Source organism: Haliaeetus albicilla, chromosome 20 (assembly GCF_947461875.1).
Source record: "Haliaeetus albicilla chromosome 20, bHalAlb1.1, whole genome shotgun sequence".
NCBI lineage: Eukaryota > Metazoa > Chordata > Aves > Accipitriformes > Accipitridae > Haliaeetus > Haliaeetus albicilla.
This window is the reverse complement of record NC_091502.1, coordinates 21,835,752-21,855,593: the sequence shown is the minus strand read 5'-3', so window position 1 is coordinate 21,855,593 and position 19,842 is coordinate 21,835,752. Positions and strand designations below refer to the sequence as shown.

Here is a 19,842-nt window from a genome sequence, read left to right as displayed (position 1 = left end):
AATGTCTTGGACCACTTCCAGAATACAAACACTAACTTTTCAGCTATAGGCTGACAAGATATACACAAGTGTTTTGAACACAAATTATCACTGTTAATGATGTCTGCCCTCTATTACAGCCTGAGAGAGTTGGGGTTGTTCAGCCTGGAGAAGAGAAGGCTCTGGGGAGACCTTACAGCAGCCTTCCAGTACCTAAAGGGGACCTACAGGAAAGATGGAGAAAGTCTCTTTACAGGGCCTTTAGAGACAGGACAAGGGGCAATGGTTTTAACTGAAAGAAGGTGGGGTTAAATGAGACATCAGGAAGAAATTTTTTATGATGAGGGTGGTGAGGCACTGGCACAGGTTGCCCAGGGAAGTTGTGGCTGCCCCATCCCTGGCAGTGTTCAAGGCCAGGTTGGATGGGGCTTTGAGCAACCTGCTCTAGTGGAAGGTGTCCCTGCCCATGGCAGGGGGGTTGGAACTAGATGATCTTTAAGGTCCCTTCCAACCCAAACTATTCTGTGATTCTAACTTATCCATTTTTCCCCTTTCATTTTTATTAATTGTACATATTTTAAACCTATATGAAATAGTATTGATTTTAGAATTCATTATTCCTAGGGCAAGTAAAACATTGATGAGGCTATTTGGGGATACTGACAATAGAGGCAATTAAAATACATTTCCAGTAACTGACTTTGGTTTAAGAGAAACATAGTAACTGAACAGCCAAAATCCAAACAGTAGAGCAATGGGATACACTAAAAAAAAAAAAAAAAAAAGCACCAGTAAAGTTCCCCCCCCCAATCAGTAACAAAAATAGTGAAAAGCACATGCCAATTTGAGATTATTAAAACTTAATCAATTTCAATGGGCAACTAACTTAAGGAATGAGTTAAAAATATTTTCAGCAATGATTTAACATTTATTTATACTATATTCTTAAGTGTAGTATTTCCTTTGTGTGGTCCCTGGATAATATTCAACAGCTTCATTAGGTTTTCAGTCAAAAAGGCACAAATACAACCGCAAGCATACCCATATCAAACTTCTAGCAAGTTACCGTATACTGCAAAGCAATTTCTTAGGCCATAAATTAAAACATATTGTGGGAAATAATTAAAATGGACAATTCAGAAAACTTTACAAAAATACTTCTTTTTATTAAAAGCAGCAATTTCAAGCAGAACAATACACAGAATGTAAACATCACTAAGTTCAGCTCCAGCCTGCTGAACCTTCGAGAAAGTCTACACTAAATGCATCTACCATACTAGCGAGTTAACAGACTATATTATAATTTGAAAATATATTTTCTACTTTGAATTAAGAAAAAGTAATTTATCGTAGTCTGTCCCAGCGCCAGATACTGGCATCATCACACACAGCTATAAGGATACTACTATCCCTGCTAAAACTGGTTTGTCGAATGGCAGCGACACATTTAGGATGAGTGAGAGTCGTACACCTATAAATAAAAGAAAATTATTCAGCTGCGACGTTAAATCTGCACTTGCTACTACATTATGGAGCACTGTTGCACCAACCTCTTACTTATGTGACCTAGGAGGAATTGAAGGGCAACAGGATTATGCCTTTCATGGTATACTTTGTATTCCAAATGTGGACTTGGGAAAGCAGTAATTTCCTGTTCACCCACTGCCATTTCTCATCCTCCTAGTTTTCACTGAAGCACTAATTGAAAGCTTATTGAATCACATTATTTAGGACTTCATCAGTGTTCTTTCCCAGTGGTTAGGAATAAAATATCGTAATTGGGTGATTAAAGACTGCAGCATTTTCAGGAACTTTGTATGTCTATGTGTATATATATATACACACACACACATATTTTTAATACATATAAGCTATATAAAAGTATAATTATATAGTGTATATACAAATATAATGCATATATTATCTACATAGTGTATATATGTTTTATACATGTAATGGAGGAGGGTTGGGGAAGGGATGCGGGGTGTGGAGGTTTTTTGCATTTATATGTTTTGATATATATATGTAAGACACGCAGTGAAATTGCCTGGCCACACAGGCGAGGAACTGGAAAGCCATACTGTTTTCTCCACATTGTGCTCATAGCTAACCTTTATACTCTCATTACTTTAGTCCTTTCACCTATTTCTCCTTTGTCATGTGCTACACCCACCTAGCGCATCTTATCTTAATTGCTTTGTAAATTTTCCACCTAATTAGTTTGTAAGCTCTTTGAGGAACAAATTGTCTTTTACTGTATCTACATAAGGTACCCAGCACAATCTGATTGGGGCCTCTCAGCACTACTGTAATATAAATAATAAATCAGTAAAAAATAATAAATGTTAACCTTCAGGGGCTCAGAATGTTTATTTACCTAGTAGTTAAAATGGAAAATGACTACTACTGTTAAAGAATTTCTATAGTTATCAGTAAAGGAAAAAGGGAAATACCCCAACTCCCTGTCTTAAAAATAAAAGGAAAAAAAAAAAAAAAAAAAAAAGTACTCACTTGGCTTTATGAGGATCCTCTATTTCTAAATCCCAGACGTAAAGTTTGCCAACCTGATTGCCCAGAGCAAGCATCTTTGAAAGAAAGCAGAGGATATAGAAGTTTTAAAATACTATCTCAAAAAATGGAAGCCAGGATTTTATAAAGGCTCTATAACTGGTAAGTTGTGTGTGAATGTTTGAACATGAATGACTTAATGAGTTTGTTGGAGGGACTAGAAATTATATAAAACTTGCCTCCTTTCTTCCACTTTATTATCCATCTCTGCAGATGGGGAAGGAAGTTATCAATAAACATACCCTTGATGGAAAATAAGTATTTATTCAGTGGAACTTTTTCCACCAGGCAGAACCCAGAATGAAAATCTGGAGCTCCTCCAGTTTCATATAAAGCCCCTTGCAGCAAATAATTCTGCTTCTCAAACATCACATCACATGAACCAAGACTTCCTATGCCCATAAATATTGAATCACTGGAAAGTTATGCACCTTCAAATACAGCAAAGTCAAAGCTCACACATACCTTTTGCCAGAAATCCATTGAAAACCTCATATACCATATATCACACTGGCTGTAATCAAATCTCCCAAGTATGGTCACATTTGACTCACTGGGCTTGATTTTATCTATATCATCTTCCATTTTGCCAGGTTTCCAGCACACAATGGCATTTTCACAAGACTGGGGGGAAACAATGAAAAAAAAAAATCACCTATATATACATTTATACTGCACATTCACAACTATAATTATAACCAAACATTTCATCTCATAGCTTTCCCAATTACATTAAAAAAAATACAATGGAAAAATCTCACCTCTGTCCTTAGATCACAGCCACTTCACCAATAATACATCGCTGCCCATCGCTGGGAGCCTGCTGCCCTCGCAGCTTTGCCAGGCAACAGGACTGCAGGAGCCCTCCCTCACCCGCTTCAGAAGAAGTCAACCAGATGTGCTCAAACGCACTTTCATGAGCAGTTTAAATTAACCTCAATTTGAGGATTGTTCACCCAATCCCTTCGACCAACAGGACTGCGCATGCACCAATTTCTGGCAATGAGGCAGTTGGACCACATATATGCAAGCAAATGTTACTACTGGACACAACATGTTAATCAAAGTTACTCCATTATGGGAACCCTCTTTTCTCCCTTTAGCAGCAGGACACCTCATCAGTATCTATATACTCTCTGTACATTCCATGCGGATTCTGGTTAGCTGGTATACCTGTACTTTTGGCAGAGGTACAGCCGTAGTAATAATTTTACTTTTTAAGTACAAGCTCCTTATCCACACATCCTTACAGTTGACAAAGTTCACAATACACTCCATAAAACCACTTGACCCAGCACAGTGATTTAACCTAAGACCCCATGCTAGTAAAACTTCTATTGTTTAAGATCCTTAAAACAAGCAAATAAGAGTAACTCAGCTGAAAAAGCTGCAACATTACCTTGGAAAGAATTAGATCTCCCAACCATCGTACACAGTCAACATAGTTTCTATGTATGTCTCTTGTAGAAAAGTCAGGAAAGTGTATTTTCTGGGAAATAAAAGGCCTAAGGAGAAAATTGCCAAGTGAGGCTCAGAGAAACACAGAAGCACAAGTCTAATTTTTAATGGCCGGTTTTAACATCTCGATGTTAGAAGGAAAAGCCTGTCTTTTTTAACAGTTATACAACAAAGTAGAGGGAGAAACAGCTCTGCCTGTATGACTTTTCTTTTTTTAATAATGGGAACAGACCATTTTCATCCTCGTTCCTAATGAAATAACTAGTTTCCCATGTACAAGAATCTGCAGAGACAGTGCTGAGCAAAACCACTCCTTCAGACACTGAATACAGCTCCTGTTGCCAAATACTTCAAGAACTAATTAAAGCTCAGTTTTCCTGATGCTGTGTCTACAACATCTAAATTGTTAAATAGAAATGCACACTATAAAAAAAAAATCATAATTTTAAAAAGGCACGCTAAAAAAGCATCATTTAATATCTGGTAACATTACCAAAAAAACCCGAGAGTATTTTCATAGCTAGTCTCACTGCTGAACATGTTCAGTGTGTTTTAGACTCTTCAATTCTCTCAATGGTTTAACTGGAAGTTAAGATTAAAAAGTTGAGGAACTTCATAAAGGATGATTTATCTATCATGTATCTAATTGCTATGTTTACTTGACAATTGACTCATATCTGAGGTGAGAGAATGATGAAAATTAAGGTTATTACCGTGTAAACAGTTTTGTCCCCACCCCAAAGTCAAATAACATATACAATAATAATAACTACTCAATATAAAACTATTTCCTACATTTAATTATACAGATTTGATTCCTTCCTAGAAATTTTGAGGTGAGAGAAAGAAAAGCCATTGACACCTTGAAACATGGTGAAATACAAGCTTTAATTAAGAATGTAGAAATAATAATCCCAGACATTTTCTAGTCAAGCAGATAAGAAATAATTAAGATATCTAAAAATAAAAGTGTCAGGAGTTTAAATCCGAATTCAATAAAATTCTACTGAAGCAAACATCAATAAGACATCTTCTAGAGAGATTCAGTACCCGGCACAATCCCCAGGTCACTCGCTATCCCCAAGAACTCCCAATTTGGATATGAATTAACCTGGGCCATTGATAAGAATATTCATGTTTTGCAAAGACGGCCAAGAAGATGAAGACTACGTACCTGTTGGTTTTATTTGGGTTGTACTCATAAGACTCTTTGATGGCATTTATCATTCTCTTGGAATTAATTCTCCAGAGTTTTAGAGAGTGATCCATCCCACAGGACATGATTTTTTCACCAAGAAGATCATAATCCTATGTATATGAAATAATTTTGAGGACCCCCAGCCTAAGCTGCATTATATCAACTCAGATTTTACTCCATCATTTCCATCAAAACAGCATTTTTGGCTTAGAGAATGCAATAAAACTGTGTATTTCAAATAGAAAAATACTAATAACTTAATCCTGCTCACTGTAAAGAAGCACAGTATCTTAATTATATTTACTCTCTCTCAAGAAAGAGAGGCATATTCAACAGCACTGACAGACAATGAATCTACTGCTAGTGCTCCCACCTCACTAAATTCCCTAGGTTTCATTTTATGGAGCAACTTTGGCAGAATTCCAGGGCTACAACATGGGTGATGACTATTCAGAACCAACTTTGGCAGAATTCCAGAGCTACAACATGGGTGATGACTATTCAGAACCACAAGAGAATAATAGTGTCAGGTTTCATATAGATGCACCCCTCACCTTTCAGGTCACACAACAGGAATGGAAAAAGTTCTTAAGAGCAGTGTATTAGAAGTCAACTATTGTAGTTGCTATTTGCTGGGTACCAGCAGCGCTGGTCTGTCTGTTCACAGCCACTGAAAAGCAGCATAACTCACCTGAAATAACTTATTTCCTTCACTACCATGTCTCTCAAAGCTTATTTGTTCTTGCTGCTTTGGCTTGATAAGACCTCAAGAACTTGAAAAGTGGGACCATCGTGAAAACTTTTTACTCTTTCTAGCCCCACTGAGCTGTTTTGTTTGCTTCTAGGCTGCACTGTGAGAAAACTAGCTACTGAAAGGCATAGAAAGTGAACACCTGTCCTGTATATTGAGAGGTGGCCAGATCAATCAAACCACCTTAGATTTAAACTTGTCTATCCCCTTAAAACAGTATTTATGCACTTCAGGTTTTTTTTAAGTAGGTATAATATCAAAACAGTGCACAAGAGGATAAAAAGTTGCATATTGTAGGCTTACTACCCTTTGTAAATCTAAATCACTGCCCCACAGTCTTCCACTTACTGCACTTAACACCTCATCCCTGTGCCCTTCTACTCCTCCAAATATTGCAACCAGCGTGTCTGTCTGGATGTTCCACAGTCTCAATGCATGATCTATAAAGAACAAATAAAATTACATGCTGCTTTTTATATGTACATATGAATAATATATTTCAGCTTAACTAATTTCAATAACAGGTGTTCATGTAAACATCAGAAAGGCACTTAATTCTTCTTCACTTGTAAGAAACAACGGAACTGCATTAACTAAAATTGCCATTACAACTAAACTGTTGTTAGAGGACTTCTGTAATTGAGAAAGTGTGCCCACCCCCCTCCCCTAAGGACAGCTTCTAACAAAAATATACTTGGATCTTTAGATCATCCGAAAAGCAAAGAAGAGTCTAATCTTGGACAAGTGTGCTTTCTTTCAGTCTTATCTCAAAAATAATTGTACATATCAAAAAAACACTAGAATTCCTTTCAGCTATTCTTACATCAACATTCAGAGAAGTTTTGATTTTCCAATTTTTTTTTAATCTTTAAAATATTATTCTTTATGAACCACAGACTGTAGCGATGGAAGAAACTGTTTCTATAAACAATATGTACTCCAAAGCCAATCAGACTAATCCACTTACTTAAAGTTTTAACAATTTCTAATGAAGAACTTCTACTGTATTTCCCATTTGGAAATGGGAACCTCTAGTGTATTTCTCTTTTGGATTCCACAAGTACACTGCACTGAATTACAGCAATATCAACTGAAAAGCCACACAGTCTAAAATATTTTCCTCTTTTTCTACTCATCTCTCAGCCAAGCAGTTCTGAGACTCCAATATTCTCCTGCCTCATGCCCTCTCGGAGATAGTACCTGGTCCAGAGATTGCACATTAAAACTTGTAGTACTATGGCTCACGTCAAAATGTTATTAAAAAGAGAACCTAAAAATATATATAATATATACAGAACTCAAAGAAATTCAATGTTACAGACCCACAGCACAAACTTGACAGCTGCAAGAATCACAGAGGTTCCCAACTCCTATTCTCGTGTAGCTTCATCAGTAATACCAAATAGGCTAAAGTCAAGTCTCCTCATGTTAACGTTTCCAACTCGAGCATTCCTGAAGGCTTGCTCTTGCGGCAGATCAAATATTCCCTTACTTAACAAAATAGTCAAGATTAGGAAGTTGTGACTGTTTAGACGTTCTGGACAAGCCCATAAGGCACCGTACCAAAAACTCACTTCTCCCTTCACTAATATGCTTTTTACACAAAGTCCAGTTAAAGTCAGAGCTGCTCCTGAGCGATAGAGAATCGAAGTTTTCCCCGTGAACACAGTGGTGGATGCTGTCTGCGACATAAAGACATCCCCACTAGATGGCAACATGATTCAACAACTGAAAATAATTTAACTCGACTGTTGGAAAGGAAAGAGCAACCCAATGCTCATGTTTCTTCTTTCCTAAAAGCAGCACTGTTCATAATCCCTTTGCACCACAGGTGGAGTTATGTTTATTGTAGGCCATGGATTTAATATGTACAAGATATATAGCCATAAAAGAGCAAGATTTGCTCTAGACTTTCAAGGTAAACTTTTCCAGTGCCATTCATAAAAAAATCATGAGGTTTTGGCCATTTTCAAGACCAAAATCCAATCCAAAGTATCCTGATTTAAACAAAAACAAAAGAGGTTTTTTTCCTCACCTTTGCTTACAGATAAAAGGAGATTTGGATCTCTTGGATGGAATTTCAGTTCATTGATTGCATTTCCATGGCCCACGTAGTGCTGGGATAGAATTCAGAGACCAAGTTATCATTTCCCCTCATGTTTACATGTATTTAGAAGACATAAGTTTCATGCCTTACTGAAATGCAAGCTGTATCTCTAAGTTTGGAGCACTCACCTTTATGCACTGCATTGTAATAGGATTAATTATCCTAATAATACCCCTGGACCCTGCCACAGCCAGAAGAGGATGACTTGTATTGCTATCATATGTCCATGCACAGGTATAGAAATTCTCATCTGCCTACAACATCTCACATTAAGGACCATAGAAGAAACAGATTTTTTTTTTTAAACAATGTGGTTTGGGTTTTTTTCCTCTTAAAATGCTGCTTTATGCAAGGTCCCAGGAGTCTCTGCTAGACCCAATAACAAAAAGATACATATTTCATAATACATTTGCAAATACAAGCAACATCACCTTTTCTATAGATGTCAGTTTCCCCACTTCTGTTCCTTAGCATACAAAGAACACCTTTTTTCTCTTGGCATCACTTTTCAACCTCTTTCTCCAAATCATCCCAAGACTGGGAATAAAATGAGGATGAATCAAGACTGAGTTCACAAGTTATTGACTTGTGTACTGCAAATGATCAATACAAGTTATTACCACTTCAGACCATGGAACATTATTCTTAGGCTTTAAATCCAGTTCCAAATCACAGGGAAATGGAGACCGCTGTAAAGCAGTGAATGTAAAACATTACACAAATATTAGCATTGGGAAAATGAAACAGATGGAATATCAGTTTTCCAATATTTTAATACAGCATGGACCATGAGTCTGCATTTTTAATACTTTTTCAATAGGAGGGTCTCTAGGATGTGGGAAGGTGGTAAGACTTGGACCTAACATAAGGAATGTGCCACACGAGCAAAGTATGAAATCACAGACAAAACCTTCTTATGCTTTTTCCTACAAAGCCTCTTCATTTTTGATAAACAGGAAGGAAAGAAGTGGCTTTTTAACTTAAAAGGATACATCAGCATCCACGTAGGACTGCAACAGACGGATTTCACCTTGGGAATGACATTCATATAAAGTAACCTGGAGGGGGAAAAAAAAAAAAAAAAAAAGTAGGAGCAATTGCTGCTTACTTGTGGTATTTCAGAAGGAAATCACATGCACCTGTGTATTCACTTCCTGATGGGGAGAGGTAGTGTGCCTTTATGGTTCAGATCTCATCTATCATGTTTGTTTCTAACAGGTGGAAATGGTTTGATAAAAGAATGCTCACAGCAGCTTCAGTAAAGCACCACTCCAGGACTTGTCAGCAGTCCTTCCCAGATATTTAAATCTATTATTTGAATAGTCTTAGTAAGATTAAACTCTATTTGGAATTAGTTACTGCAGCCATCTGTATTGGGCTTCTGTGGCAATGTTTTGGTAGCAGGGGGGCAACAGCGGTGGCTTCTGTGAGAAGCTGCTAGAAGCTTCCCCCATGTCCGACAGAGCCAATGCCAGCCGGCTCCAAGACAGGCCCGCCACTGGCCAAGGCTGAGCCCATCAGCGACAGTCGTAGTGCCTCTGGGAGAACAGAGTTAAGATGGGGAAAAAAATTGCACAGCAGCAGCCAAAAAAGAGGAGTGAGGATATGTGAGAGCACCAGCCCTGCAGACCCCCAGGTCAGTGCAGAAGGAGGGGAGGAGATGCTCCAGGTGCCAGAACAGAGATTCCCCTGCAGCCCGTGGGGAAGACCATGGTGAGGCAGGCTGTCCCCCTGCAGCCCAGGGAGCTCCACGGGGGAGCAGATCTCCGCCTGCAGCCTGGGGAGGACCCCACGCCGGAGCAGGGGGATGCCCGAAGGAGGCTGGGACCCCATGGGAAGCCCACGCTGGAGCAGGCTCCTGGCAGGACCTGCGGCCCCGTGGAGAGAGAGAGGAGCCCACGCTGGAGCAGGTTTGCTGGCAGAACTTGTGACCCCACGGGGGACCCACGCTGGAGCAGTCTGTGCCTGAAGGACTGCAGCCCGGGGAAGGGACCCACGCTGGAGCAGTTCATGAAGAACTGCAGCCTGTGAGAAGGACTCATGTTGGAGAAGTTTGTGGAGGACTGTCTCCTGTGGGAGGGATCCCACGCTGGAGCAGGAGAAGAGTGAGGAGTCCTACCCCTGAGGAGGAAGGAGCGGCAGAGACAACGTGTGATGAACTGACCCCAACCTCCATTCCCCATCACCCTGCACTGCTTGGGGGGGAGGTAGAGAATTCGGGAGTGAAGTTGAGCCTGGGAAGAAGGGAGGTGTGGGGGGAAGGTGTTTTAAGATTTAGTTTTTATTTCTCATTACCCTACTCTGATTTGATTGGTAATAAATTAAACTATTTTCCCCAAGTCTAGTCTGTTTTGCCCATGACAGTAATGGCTGAGTGATCTCTCCTTGTCCTTATCTCGACCCACAAGCCTTTCATTGTATTTTCTCTCCCCTGTCCAGCTGAGGAGGGGAGTCATAGAGTGGCTTTGGTGGGCACCTGGAGTCCAGCCAGGATCAGCCCACCACACCATCTCTAACATAACTTGGTCTTTTAATGAGTCATTGATACCTTGTTTAATCTTAGTTTAGCATTCTTGGTAACTGCCAGGTGGAACAAACCTGGAAATGAAAGGCTTCTTGTTTATTCACACTTGCACAGAATGCACTTCAGGAGTTATTTTCAAGACTGAAATTACATAGATCCTTGTTCAGAAAAAGCCTGTAAATTCACTCCACACAGGCCATTAATTTAGCTAGTGAGCAGTGTGGCATCATTGCAGACACTTCTCATCCCATTTTAGCGCATATGACCTTTTGGAAACAATAACATCTAAGAGTAATTTTAGTGAGAAGATACATTTATGCTCCTCTCTTCCTTACCCCACATTTATATTACCAAAGGATTTTTCTTCTTTAATATATAGGCTAATTCCCAAATAGCTGATACATGACTTCATAAAACAATCCAGAGGATGCAACTCTCCCAGATAACAGATGCTACATACTTCAGAAATAAAACTTTCAATATGAAGTATCCCGTGTCTGTACTAAACACAGGTAAAGGGTTTTGTTAAAAAAAGAATGCAAGCAGAACCACACAGAAGGGCTTATGGTTAAAAACAGATTACTCACCCTGTTGCTGCCTACAGTGGCAAAAACAAGAGGATCACCTTCTTTACTGTGCCAGTTAAACTGGACTCCAAACAATGGCTGACCGTGGTCCTCCTGTAGATGTAAAGTAAGATTAGAGACAAAAAAAACCAAAACCCACAGGCATATTATTTCTGTGAAGTTCAGCTGTGGTGGTAAACAGTTTAATTGATATGTTTTCCTCCTCAAACTACTGGGTTTGCATTTAGTATAAGTTCAGATAGTGAACAGTTAAAAAGAACAGTTTTGTAACATCACATTTTAACTTGGCTGTCTTAAGGGAGGTCAAATGAACATTCTGACACTCCCCCCTTTCTTGCCCCACCAAGCTTTTAAAAAAAGTGAAGGGGAAGAACTGTTGTCTCACAGTTATGGCCAGAAGCTGGCAGAACTCATGACTTGTATTTGCAGCTCTACTACTTTGTTTTGCAATTTTCAGCAAGGCAACCTCTGCATCTAAGACCACGTGTATATGCATTTTACATTGTTCTAACTACTTCCACACAAGGATTTACAACTTTACAGAGGAGAATTATCAGGACACAGAATTATACTGGTATAAGGGTGGAGAAGGGTCACATTTAACTATTACAGCACAGTTAGGTCTTGCAACTCTATCACAGACATGACAAACTCTCTCCAGCATATCACAATGCCGCTGCAAAGTTCACATCCACAAAGTGTTTTCAGATCGCCTTCACGAAGTTACCAGAGAAATGCCAAGTATTATTTTTATACAGCTTACATCAGTTTAATAGAGAAAAAAAAGAAGCAAATATGTTTATGAATATGGTGGTGCTTGCTAATAATTGATAACAGTATTTTGGCCTGTCCTGACAGGATGTTTTCAGTAAGAATAATGTTCATTAAAGTGCCTCCCCACAGGGGACTGTCTGGGACAGTGCAGGCAGGAAGGAAGTGTCTCATGACGGCTGTTAAGCAGCCTTCAAATGGCAGTGCTTCTCAGAAACAACATGAGAAATATTAGCCCTGGCAGCTCTGGCCTATCCAAGAACCAAAGAATAAATTTGAGGAGGGGGTGTGGGTAGGGAGTCCAACACTACTCAGAAAAAGAAAAGTAAGGAAGTCTGGAAGAATTTAAAATGCCACTATTTACTGAGAAAGGCAGTATCTGTTATTAACAGAAATAGCTAGAAGAGCTAGAAAAAGAAGGGAGAAAATCTTTCAGAGATGAAGGCCCTCCCGCACTTCTTTAAGAGAGATAACAACTTTCAAAGTTGAATACAGATTAAAAAGAATAGTTAAAAGTTTAGCCCGAAGTATTACCCACCATAACATGAAAGAACAGACTAGTAGCTTTACGTGATGAGGGATATGGGATATTAGCAAAGGAAAAAGTAGCAAGGTTATTAGTGACCCCAGGACAGAAGGAAAAAGCAAGTATTCAGCATCTGTAAAGCATTATAGTTTAATTAGAGATTAAGAATGAAGAAAACTGTATGCCATAAAATTGCATACAGAAAGCCATGATTTTTACTATCCAATAAAGTTATGAATTTTACTTTCTAGGCTTATTTTTTGAGTGTTTTTAAGTCTTCCTTGAAAAGAATGGCTGAGAGGTCAAATACAGATTACATTAAAAAAAAAATCCACTAATAATTAGTTGGTTTTGAATTTCTGTATGAAAGAGTTCATGCTGGTGAATACTGAGGGCTTTTGACATACCACATGAAGATAGCACAGGTAAAATGCATGGATTCTTACTCCTTTATTACAGAGATATATTAGCAGGTTTCAAGTTTGTTTCTCTGGAATAACCTTGTTCTCTGTGATGTGCACCGTTTCTGATAAATTTAGTGAAATGGGGAAAAAAATGAAGAGGAAGATGCTTTTCCCCTTCAGGATAGGATATTTTTCCAGCATAAGTTGCCATAAATTTGTGATTTTCTAGGTAGGACCCAGACTAGGGTGATACATAGTAAGTAGAGGGATACAACAGAGGGCTATACTGTTTCTATATTTCTATATTTGGGTACATACCTGAAGTACTTAGTAAGCTTTTTCAAAGACAACCTATTTCCCTGGAAAAGTTACTCTGCGAGACAAATGTCTTTAGACTACTTGCATCATCTGCACTACATTCCTCACATCAAGTGCGACAACCTCCAACAGCCTGACTGTACATATTGCAGTTCTTCTGGTGTTTAATGCATGAAGGAGTCAGGCAGAGGCTCTTGCAGGAAGTCACTAGGGTATCTGCAGAAGTTATGCTCACTTAATTTAAACTACCATCATCCTCACTGGTCAGAGACGGCACATCGCTATTTTGATAATACTTGTCCACCCTACTTTTTGACCCAAGTTCTAAACAATGAAGCAGGTTTTTAAAAACACTACGCTTTATGTGCTGCACATTATGGTTATTCTGACATGCCAAGTATGTCATGCAAATCTGACCACTAGTTTGTACAGACAGAAGAGTGACCCAGATGCTGGTCCAAAAGTAGACTTGTGAAATGCCATCTTGACCCTGGTATGAAAAAAGGGCACAAAACCCAAAGTACTCAGGTTCTTCATGCACCAGAGAAAGAAGGCAGAGGAGAAAATAGACCTACAAGTGTTACAAAAGCAAATACATAAATAGTCAATGGTTAGTTCTGCCCTTACTCACTCAACGTCAACTCAGGTTCAGTCAGAGAATAAGACTAGACCTGTTTTTAGACCGAAGGCAGTGAAGTAAATACTATGCCAACACAAAAAATGATCACCTGCAACTACATGAAGACATTTTAATACGCTGTCACCCACACTGCCAGCAGGGAACCAACTGACCACACATGCATTTCCAGTTCCAGAAGTGGAAGCAAGCCATTATTGGTAATGGTTTTAGTTATCTCTCCTTCACACATCAACAAGCTAGAGACTTGCATGTGGTTGGTTACCAATTCCCAGCTCAGGGGACAGCGAGTAGAAGCTGAGCGACAACACCGGACTGCTAACAACCACTAAGCCACACCCTAAGCAAGAGCAAAGGATAGGGCAAATAATAGTATTGTTTTAAAGGGAGCACATCAACACAGAACACACACGGTCCTTTGCTGAAAGATCTACAAGCAAAACACGTATGGATCTGTGAGGATGGGCATCTGTTAGCTGTATATGCTCATTTACAAACTACATTTCCATTCAGCCCACAGAGAGCAAAGACTTCTCAGTGTACCTTATAGTAACTCAGTACTACAAAAAGGAAAAAAAAAAAAGGCAGTTTTTTATTTCCTGTCATTTTCCAAGTTATATTTTTGTTTTCCTGATGCTTAAATTTCACCCAAAATAACTTCCACAGTAGTGTTTAAAAAGCATATTTAGCAAGCGCTGAGTTTTTCAGGCTGAATCATAACCATTTAACATTCAAAGTAGACAGTAATGGCCATATTTCTTTGTTTCCCCAAGGGGAAAAAAGTAAAAAGCAAAATAAGAGGGAAAAACAAGAGTAGGAAAGTGGAAAAACGCATAATTTATACATTCCTAAAGAATATTAAAATTAATTTCCATGTCTTTAAATCATGTCGACTCTTCATTAATTTCAGTACATGCACCTTACAGCATAGTTCAAAGACATATAAACTATGGGATATGTAATGTGATATGCAAAGAGTCACAAGTGTCTTTCTGAACCCATATACAATATTCAATAGAGTTTATCTCCACAGTATCTGCAAAATTAGTATGGAAGAACAGGAAAAAGAAAAGAGAGGCTTTCTCAAACATGAAGTAAAAAGGAGTTACCAAATTTGGCTGCTACTTAGTCTTTGTACTAACATGCTCGTTTATTATTATTAGCATTAATTTTAGTTCAAAGAGAAATGGGAAAAAGAAGATAATAAAAATACCCCACTTAGCTGAAATGCTACATTTACTCCCTCACAGCTTGACTCCACTTGCACAGGAATCTGTTCCCAGGCCCTGATCCAAATCCACAGAAGTCAGGGATTGCTTAACTTCATACGGTGGTCTTTTGGGTGACCCCATATTGGGGCCTGGGTTGAAGTTGGGGTGAGGGAATATTCTGTTTTCCCAGAAGACACTTGAAAAGTACTAACCCCTTTGGAATATTTGATCTGCAGATAGAAAACCAATATGCTTAGAAAAACTCAGAACTTGCTAAACATTTGGGTTCCGAAAGGCCTGCGCCTGTGTTTGAAGTATGACTTGAAGCCACAAAAGGCACTATCTGCAGGGGCAATTCATGCAAATCACAGGAACAGCTGCCTACCTAGGTGAAAATGAAAGAACTTCCTTTCCTCCTACACCCTGAAGGCACTGGAAATAATTTTTATACTTCAAAAAACACATTAAGATCAACTTGTTTTCCAGATACTTTTGTCAGTATAACTTCCTATCACAATTTCTCCAGTGGCAAAGGTCATTGAGGAGGTTTCCATGCTCCAAAGCTCTCATCACCTCCCGCTCTGCTACCCCAGCATTTCAGTGAGGCAGTCTGAAGCCAAAGTCTGGAAACAGCTACATCAGCACAGCTCAACTGTTAAGTGTGGAGGAATAACAAAAACCTCTCAAAGCAATTCTGCAGAAAATAATATCCACTATGGAGCTGCACACATCCTCTTGTTAGCTAAATATAAAGTTTAGCAAAACTCCCATCTTGTTACAGATGCAACCTTTTCTTTATTTATAAATCTTGTAAAAATCAGTCAGATGGCATATTTACAGCTTTTACCACATAAATATCCCACACAAGGCTGAGGAATGAAAGAAACAACAACCTGACAGTGTAAAAGAATCAAAAAGAAAATTCATTCAGTCCACCATAGTGTGTCACCAGTGCAGATGAAAACAATAATACCCTAAAACACAAGAACAGGGAGTGAAGACCATGAATCCACATCCCTTAATACCATCAGGTATTATGTGGGAAGATAAATATGACCTAGATATGGTGCAAACTCATAATCACAACACTCACAATAAATTAAGGAAATTGCACTATACAGCATTTATGACAATTGCCAGAGGACAGAAAACACCTGATCTGGTAAGTGTGAGGAAAAAACTATTTCAGGATTGTTGGGTTGTTTTGTTTGGGTTTTTTTTAAAATACATTTCAATGGGTAGAAAAATCTGTACAGGTTCTGTGCTTTGCATCAAGTTGTCACAGGTTTTGTTTTATTTGTATTTGTTTATCCAGTTTCTTATCTCAAGCAACTACAGCTTCAATTAAATACATAAGTATAACACATCACACACAACTTTGCAAACCTGTACCCAAAAAATTGGGTTAATTGCAGCACTACCTACTGTCTCCTATTTCTGAGTATCCTTTCTCTCCAAAACTTCAGCTATTACAAATAAGAAAGGTACTTTCTTCGAATGACCACGGAACATAATTGTATACAGATATTATAAATATCTGCCTTGACACTGTCTCACAGTCAACATTAATATTACTGTCAGCAAGTGGTACCCAGCGTTCCCATGTTGAAGCTTACACACACCTACCTTTAGGCTATTTACACATTTGAAGGAATATTTGCACTTCTTTGACTTCCATTTTCCTTTCCCCCAGCTTTTTCTTCCTGGTGCATTAGGAGTGTTTGTTGGTGTATCAGGGCGTTCGGTGTTAGTACCGCTTTCAATACTAACAGCATCATCCTGAAAACATGTAAATTATATAGAATGTAATAAAGATATCATTAACTGCTGTACAAATTCAACTAATTTTGCAGCACTTGGCCTTTTCACTTTTCCTTCTCCTCCGTAAGAACAGAAGATCTCTGAGGACTTGGTGTTATTTAGATTCACGTATTTAAATCTATTACTAACATAACAGCATTCCTCCCTAGAAACAGAACATGAGTCACATGAGGACTAATCCAAGAGGGAGAGACGTGAACTATGATCTAGTGAAGTTTCTTCAGAATACCGGTAGCTGCTCTTAAGAAAATGTCGAAAGATAAAGTGGTTGCTTTCCCTAGAAAACATCTTTGACGTAGACAAAATGAGTACTTCTGAAGTAGTGAAGGAAGAAGTTGTTCGTGTAAAAACATTATGCTTAGCCATACCAAGAATCTAACCGTTCTGAGACTTCGGTACGCCCTTCAGCAGCATCAGGCACAGCACAGTCCTGCAGTAAGTCAGTACTGCCACTAGAAGAGGAAGTCCCACGTCTCCCTCCTGCTTTTTCCTACAATACTTGCTTCAACTAAAAGCTAAGTTAAACAACAAACAAAAAAATTAGCTTGCTGTCTGATCAGCTAAGTAATCCAACTGGCCCTCCAACTGTCAGCAGCCAAAGCTAAGGTAAGGATGAGGAGAACTGGAAAAAAAAAAAAAAAAAAAAAAAAAGGGGGGTGTGCAAAACAACCCTCCCAGTCGCTGAGCAGTTTTAGATCACCTTCAGACAATTAACAGAAACTACAATTTCATATGCAGTCTGACTGCAGGACACTACTCAAAAGGACATTTCTATTCCCTGCATCACCCATCACAGCGCACCTCAACTTTACCTGCATCATAACTGTCAACCCTGTGCTTCCATATAAGTTCAGCTTGTTAAAAATCAACTGTTTGGTTTTTTGGGTTTTTTTCTGGCCAGGTAGTCTGTTCACTTTCTATCAGAGTAGTGGGGGGGAAGCAACTCATCCCAAGGCCATGCGATTTCTACAGCTGAATTAAGGGAGACAGAGGCAGGCAAGAGCCTGACACTAGAGGAGATTAAGTGTAACATGAAGCTGCATCAGGAACTCCACTAGGAATAAAGAATAAGGTCAGCTATAAACATTAATACACCAAGTCCCACCAAACGTTTATTCTTTGTCCCAGTTTCATATCTGTACCATCAGAAGCCGGTAGAGGTGTACTGGTCTTTGTTTGCCCAACAACTCTGAAAATCAGGACATTGAGAGGAGAAAAAGGAAGACAGACAACACGCAAGCCTGTAAGCCAAGTGCCCAAACCTGGAGAGATTCCCTTCACGTTGCACCCCTAGAAGAGCCAACCCTCCCCTAATATGCATAACCGAGTTTAACAATTTTTACATTTTCCAGTTTCTTCTCCTTTGCCCTAAGAAATTTCAGAGCTTGCCAAAGTCTTGTCTCCAAAGCGCACTTGCTAGCCAGAGTCATAATACTTCACAAGACTGAAGTTTTCTCTGGACTAGTTAGATACTGTCAATATAAGAACACCAGGTACCTGGTATGATGCAACTACACAGGGTATCTGCAGCTACAACATAACTGACAAACTTTCACCCAGGATACTGGCAGAACAAAATGCACCCTTTCTCCAAATCAACGCTTCATGCCAACTTCAAACCGAACCCTCGTCTTTCAGGAGTAGTGAAGTCCAGTCACAAACTCTTGTAAAGGGAGTCCTTTCACCACCGGGACAGGTCACATTTTCAGTAACCAGACAGCCCGCATCCGTGGTCACTGATAGCCTACAACGGACACCAAAGCAAACCTGAACGCCTTTGTCACCAAATTACACTTGGATTCACAAATGCTGCTGAGCAGTAAAAAAATTCAGCGGCAGTGGTGCGGAGCACCTTGAACCTGCCTGTTGCCTCACAAGCAGGACTTCCACAGGTTGTGGAAGATGCGGTCCAGATCCCTCACTTTCTGGAAAAATGCTCTAACCAGAAGAAAACCCACACTGCATAAAGCTAACACCCCCCCACTCAGGAACTACGTGATTGCTAGATACCTCAGATTAAACTTATGTTTCAAGCATAAAGCTATTCTGTATCGATCACCTTACCTGTGTTCTGAACACTAGATTTTAGCCTAACTTAGAGATGACAGTGCTCATGCCCCGCTGACAGAAGCTTGGGAGCACTATGCCCTATTCCTCATTCACCCAGGGGCTGCACGCATAAATTTATGCTGCATGTTACTCTGCAACGTGACGGTGAGGGCACACGACACAAAACTGCGAGAAAAAGATGGAAAAACCCTGCTCTTTTGCACCAAAAAAAAAAGTCTGACATCCCGGAGCTGACTTCGACACGCAGCCCGGGCCTCAAATGCTCCCTCACCCCACGTGGAGGACAAGCGAGTGCCTCCCAGCCCCACGCTGCTCTCTCTCACACCGCCGCCTCCCTTCCAACGGCCCGCCCGCCTCCAGCACCGGCCACCGAGCCGAGGCGGGCGGGCTGACACCCTCCTCTCCGCCCCGCCGGGGTCGGACGGGGCCCTCGGGCCGCGGGACACCCGAGGGGGCCGGCCCGGGAGCTCTGTCTCCTCACAGCGGGGGCCGGAGGGAGGGTGAGAGGGGGCGGCGGCCCCCCTCGCCTCAGCGCTCCCGCCCGCCCCCGGCGTGAGGCCCCGCTCCCGCCTCACCGCCCCACGCCCCCCCACCCCCCCCCCACCCCGGCTCCAGCCGCCTCACTCCCCCGCCCGGCCTCACGTTCTCGTCGCCGGACAGGTCCCCGGGGTTACTGTTCTCGTCGCTGCTCAGCTTCTGCTTCTTCGCCGGCATCTCTCCCGCCGATGCCGCCGCCGCCGCCGGGGCTTCTCCCCGCTCAGACATCTTCCCCGCCCCCCAACCCCGCCACGCAGCCGCAAAGCGCGGACGGGGAGGTCGAAACGCCTGCCGTAAAGCAGCCCCCGCGCCCCGTTCCCCGGGCGGGGAGCGGCGAGCTGCCACACTGCTGAAAAAGGGCTCTTCCCGCGCCCG

The 19,842-nt window shown here is 40.6% G+C and overlaps 1 protein-coding gene across 2 annotated transcripts; it reads right to left on the bottom strand.

The window, feature by feature from the left end:
- Nucleotides 1-1,121: 1,121 nt before the first annotated feature.
- Nucleotides 1,122-19,733, bottom strand: EED (embryonic ectoderm development). 2 transcript variants are annotated; one of them, XM_069808524.1, is made up of 12 exons: nt 19,573-19,733; nt 16,666-16,818; nt 11,173-11,265; nt 9,054-9,119; nt 8,190-8,315; nt 7,990-8,071; nt 6,303-6,394; nt 5,180-5,313; nt 3,947-4,052; nt 3,013-3,171; nt 2,491-2,564; nt 1,122-1,450 (listed from the first exon to the last, which is right to left on the bottom strand). In XM_069808524.1, the coding sequence occupies exons 1-12, from the start codon at nt 19,693-19,695 to the stop codon at nt 1,324-1,326; spliced, it is 1,335 nt and encodes a 444-aa protein (XP_069664625.1). In that variant the 5' UTR covers nt 19,696-19,733; the 3' UTR covers nt 1,122-1,323. The 2 variants fall into 2 exon arrangements, with proteins under 2 accessions (XP_069664625.1, XP_069664626.1); XM_069808525.1 differs by lacking the exons at nt 6,303-6,394; nt 7,990-8,071.
- Between the last annotated feature and the right edge of the window lie 109 nt (nt 19,734-19,842).

Bases quoted from the DNA above. Each gene is read 5' to 3' on its own strand.
- EED (XM_069808524.1), bottom strand. From the start codon at position 19,695: ATGTCTGAGCGGGGAGAAGCCCCGGCGGCGGCGGCGGCATCGGCGGGA. The intron at 16,819-19,572 runs GTGAGGCCGGGC...ACATGTTTTCAG, and splicing joins ACCTGTCCGGCGACGAGAAC to GATGATGCTGTTAGTATTGA. The intron at 6,395-7,989 runs GTGAGGAAAAAA...TGTTCTTTATAG, and splicing joins CCTTTTATCTGTAAGCAAAG to ATCATGCATTGAGACTGTGG.